Source organism: Curcuma longa, chromosome 3 (genome assembly GCF_044706935.1).
Source record: "Curcuma longa cultivar G26 ecotype Majalengka, Jawa Barat chromosome 3, ITB_CL_G26_1.1, whole genome shotgun sequence".
Lineage (NCBI taxonomy): Eukaryota > Viridiplantae > Streptophyta > Magnoliopsida > Zingiberales > Zingiberaceae > Curcuma > Curcuma longa.
Genome location: NC_133863.1, coordinates 18,851,931 through 18,857,162, shown reverse-complemented (window position 1 = coordinate 18,857,162; position 5,232 = coordinate 18,851,931). Strand labels below are relative to the sequence as shown.

The 5,232-nt window shown below is 35.9% G+C and overlaps 1 protein-coding gene across 1 annotated transcript in view; it reads left to right on the top strand.

Moving 5' to 3' along the window:
- Positions 1 to 2,093: 2,093 nt before the first annotated feature.
- LOC141823831 (uncharacterized) overlaps positions 2,094 to 5,232 on the top strand; it is a 7,491-nt gene continuing 4,352 nt past the window's right edge. The window contains exons 1-6 of the mRNA XM_074711051.1: positions 2,094 to 2,210; positions 2,287 to 2,387; positions 2,475 to 2,588; positions 2,736 to 2,906; positions 2,987 to 3,133; positions 3,199 to 3,344. Coding sequence (XP_074567152.1) covers positions 2,133 to 2,210; positions 2,287 to 2,387; positions 2,475 to 2,588; positions 2,736 to 2,906; positions 2,987 to 3,133; positions 3,199 to 3,344 — 757 coding nt within the window. The 5' untranslated portion in view covers positions 2,094 to 2,132. The remainder of the gene's footprint in view (positions 2,211 to 2,286; positions 2,388 to 2,474; positions 2,589 to 2,735; positions 2,907 to 2,986; positions 3,134 to 3,198; positions 3,345 to 5,232) is intronic.

Here is a 5,232-nt window from a genome sequence, read left to right as displayed (position 1 = left end):
TTTAAGGTCAGTCGACTGATCTCCAAAAATGACTTGACTGAAGTTAAATTCAGTCGACTGATGAAGCGTATCAGGAGTAATAACTTAGTGCCAGTCGACTAATCTTACCACTTCAGTCGACTGACACTAGTGAAAAATGGCTGAATTGAATTCTTACCCAGTTGTTTCCTCACTGGATCAAGACTCTGGTCGTCGACCTTCTTAATCTTCATTTGTCTTACCTCGTAAGAGCTTTCCCGTGCTAAAAGCCCTCTCCTCGACCCTCTTGGACTTTTCTCTTGCCTTGTCTCCGGTCTTCTCACCCACAAGGACTTTCCATACTTTGCCTTACCCCGTAAGGACTTCCTCATGCCAAGAGTTCGCTCCTCGACCCTCTTGGACTTTCCTTTTGCTTTACATCCGGTCTTCTCACCCGTAAGGACTTTTCTTCACTCGCCTTATCTCGTAAGGACTTTCCTGCACACTTAACACACAAGTTAGATATCTCAACTTGTGCCCTAAGGTTTATTGGTGTCAAACATCAGAATATAACTTATAGGCATGATTGCAATAACAATCTCTCCCTTTTTGATGTTTGACAACCCAACAACCTTAGAGCACATTTTTTCTCCCCCTTTGATAAATATTAAAATAGGAAACAAAAAGTAGTAGACGGATACAAGGAAATAGAAAAGAGAAGGCAAGACCTCCCCTTAAAACCATGCATGCATTTGAACAATCAAGAATCATCCATACAAGTATCATGTCAGCAGAAACAAAAATAAAATACTACACAACATCCACAAAAGAGACAATATATCTAAAACACATGTCAGTCGAATCGCGTGATTTAAGAAATCGTGAGATGGAAATCAGTCGACTAATATCAAGATTTTAGTCGACTGACCATACCTTAGTCGACTTTGATTATTAAATATGTTTTATATGTTGAAATGTTGAATTTATATTTCAATGTTTTCTCTTAAAATTTAAATTTAAATTTATAAAATGATTTGAAAGGTTAAAAATAATTATAAAACTATTTAAAAATTTTAAATTATTTTTTAAAATGTATTTGTAAATTTTTAATTTTAAAAAATTTATTTGAAATGTTTAAGAATTATATTTTCTTTAAAAGTTTAGATTATTTTAAATTTATATTTAATTTTAAAATTATTTTTAAAAATTAAATTATTTTATAAAATATTTATTAATTTTTAAAATTATTTATTTTATAACTATTAATAATAGTTTGTTTTTTTAAATATATATATATTTAAAAAATAAAAAATTAACTAAATCAAAAAATTAAAAAATATATAAGATTATTAGAATTTAAATAAAATAAATAAAATATATAATTAATTATATAATTTTATTAACATTTTAATTAAAAAAATCAAACTTTTCTCCTCCCTCTCCGCGCGATCGCGCAATCCCGCGACCGCGCCGGAGGCGTCGTGACTCTTCCGGCGAGGCCTCTGGCGTCGCGCGACCCCTCCGGCAAGGCTGCCGTGGTCGCGCGACCCCGCCGGCCGCGCTGGAGGCGTCGCGCGATCCGTTCGGGCGCGACGGCCGTAGGTGCTTGCCGAGTCGCGACTAGTTCGGCGACGCCGTCGGGGTTGTGCGATCACTCCGGCTCGGTCGCCGGGGTTGGGCGACTCTTCCGGCGGCTGTGCTAGTGCCGGCTCGTGCCGGTGCCGGTGCCGGTCGGCGGGCGGAACGAAATGTTCGCCCGTCGACCGGCTCGACACGAGATTTTAATCCTTGGGCTCAGTTTCACATCAAACTCAATCCCCTTGTTTATTTAAATAATCAATTAGTAATTCTCATTTGATATTTTTTATGTTTTCACTGGATCGAATGAAAACTAGATTATGCGTTGTTCTTCTGCAGTCTAATACTAGTATATGTACATGACCATCTTATTGGCTGCCTAGGTCTATCTAGTCCATATTATTGTAAATGAATAATTTGGAAATTAGTTGATTTACTGAGAGGGCATGTAGATAAATTTTGAATAGTGTGTAATTTCCATTTTCTAATTGTTTTTGTATCAATGGCTAATGCTAACACCAAATTTAAAGAAGTTTTTTCTTTCCCTTCTCAGGGAGTTGCACTCACTGTGTATCTGTGACAGTAAGTTACAGGCAATGCATGCAAAATTGCTTTTTGATGTTCTCGTGGAGTCATCTTCTCCTTTAGTCACCCTTGAAATATCAGAAAATAATGTTCGTAGCCAATAAATTTTTTCTTAACTTTTCTCAATCAAATTATGCCTCAATTATAAATATAATTTCCCTTCAGCTTGCTGGTTGGCTATCTAGGGTTGTGAGGGAACCTTTGGATTCTTCATCATTTATTCAACCAAAAATGCCACTGAAGTCACTCAGGGAACTGACCTTAAGGTACTATATTGTTTACTTTTGTTAAGTGTAGCTCTATAGTTCTATGTTACTTTCCTAATGGGATTTTGGATTTTGTTAACACTCAAGGGGGAATAATTTAAACAAGGAAGATGCTGAAGATCTCTGTTATATCTTGGTTCATATGCCTGAATTGCAATGTTTAGATTTAAGTGACAATGCCATAATGGATGGAGGAATCAGGTGCTTATGTATTTTGATGCATTCTTCACCTTTCCTGTTCAGGGAAACACCCTTCGAACTATTATACCTTTTATCTTTTTATTTGTGTAAACAGTTTTTGTTATTGCCGCTGGATAAAATAGTTCATGATATTGTTTGTGCGTGCAGGAGTCTGATTCCTTATTTTATTTGGGCTCTTTTGAAAGATTACCCTCTTACTGATATTAAGTTAAATAATTGCAATCTATCTTGCACTGGAGTTGCTAATCTTTTAAGAAGCCTCCCGCCTTTAAATACACCACTAAATACGTTTTCTGTGGCAGAAAATGAACTTGGCAGGCAAGATAGGCATCTGTGCATTGTCTTCCCATTTATATACTCTGTGAACCAGTTTTTCTAATACCAAGTTCATCTTTTAGTTTTATTGCAGCACCACTGGCAAAGTTCCTGGCTTCCCCTGGTGTTAGAAAACTCAACATTGAAGACGTAGGACTAGGAATATTAGGTTTTCAGCAACTTGAAGATCAAATACCCAAAGAGATGGCTCTTCAATACATCAACATAAGGTTTGTCCCTCTGTCTGTCACATGCATAAACACAAAATTTTAAAATTTTCTACCTCGATTTGTAGCAAGAATCGTGGTGGGAACAAAGCTGCATATTTCATCTCTAAAACCCTCTTGTATGCATCAAATATTACTTGCATCAAAGCTGGTGGTAATATCATGCCTCCTGAATCTGTGGAAGTCATTTACAGGGCTCTGAAAGAATCAAGAGGTATGTATTTATGTCTATTTGCTCTTTCAAATCTGGGGTTTCTATAATATCCAAGCTCATTTAATAACATTTTGATGTATTTTACCTTTTAAACAATATTCATAGGTGAATTCAATTGTAACAAATGTTTCACTTTGACAAATAGCTGAATTTCTGCCACATGTCATTTTCATTGAAATTCTGGATATAGTCAACCATCATCAAGTTCAAAATCTAGACCATACTAGAGTTTGTTTTTCTGTAAATGGAATAATATGGTTTCAATTTGGTGACGATGTTTGGACTTGTGCTAGTGAAGAATTCCAAGTGTAAGGAGGAAGGAAATAAGGATGAAAAAGAAGAGGATAGATACCCAAGTCAGATTCTATGTCCCATGTTACAGATTATATAAATAAAATAGGAAATATAGAGATATGACTTTTCTTAATTTTAGGGATATGATTTACTTTGATTGTAGAGATTTGATTAAGTCTAGATATTAGTCAATTAAATCTTATCTATTAGTCAATTGGTCAAACTCTAATACCCTAGATAGATTAAACTCGGGGTGTGGAACACAAGTTGATCGAATCTTACTCATAAGTACACTGTCTTGACTTCGACTAGTTCTAGGGTCGAGTCCGCCTAAGTCGTCTGACTACTCTTCATCTCATGTGTACAGATTAGTCTACTTTGTATATCTTCAAGTCTTGAGGTCTTCTATCGTCAAGCTACATCCCTCAGATGCTTTAATTTCGTGACTCCCCCCATTAGCCATTCTTTTAGCCTTTGCTTAGATAGATCTCTTACTCGTTCGTCCCATGATCCCTCTGATGCACTATTCTTCTCTGATTTTATGAACCTTGATCCCTAGCCCTCAAAACTTGAATACTCGGTAGACCTTGCACAACTTGGCACAAATTAGATCAACACAAAGCTAACTTAAATTCTTTGCCGATATCATCAAAACTAGTAAGATTAAGGATGAGAGTCTTAACCGTTCTGACAAGAAAGGAAGGCTAAATGCTAGAGTGGTGAGACTCCAGGCATGGAAGTCCAATTGATATCGAGGCCTTTAGCATAAAGTTGATCTTTAACTTGAGAGCTTTGAGATCCTATAATGGTGAAATGGGGGTAGATTTAGAGTTCAACTTCATAGATGGGTTGTGTCATGGTGCCTTAGTCGACTGAGGTAACACTTGATTGTTGCATAGGGAAAGTGCTTACCCTAAATTTGAATAAGTTCGGATTTATGTATTGACTATTGGAGTCGACCGATTGATACCACGAATAACCATCGAGGATATGGTTTTGCATGTAGTTGACTATTGTGCACATACATTCAATTGATGAAAATCACAATTTGTTTGAATTGTGACATTGGGAGGAAGCATATGTTGAGCAATCGATTTAGGGAGTCGACTGCTGTTATCCTAAATCAAACATAATGTTTGTAAGTCAACTTGTGGAATTGATTGATGTTTTTAAAAAATGAACAGAATGTTGGATAGTTGACTATAAGAGTTTCAGATTGAACAAAATAATTGTTAATCAATTTTAAAAGACTCTTCAACAACATAGTCGAATGTAGGAGTATACATTTAATTGAGGACAAAAATCCGAAGGTGTGATCTGGGTAATTTTGAAGATTTTGATATACTAAAATATTCATAGATATGATAAGATCAAGGTGATTAGTCGACTGATAGAGCATGAGGTCCACTGATGTTGAGAATTATAATAGTGTTTGTGCTTTGTGATCTTTTGTTTGTGTCTCTCATCGACAGCGAGACTTAGTCTCTACTAATTCAAATTAATCCTCCAATCAGGGGTAATCAATGCCATATAAGTCCAGGAGTTCTAGATATTGCCGCTATCTAAATCACTATAACATAGTATTATTTTATAG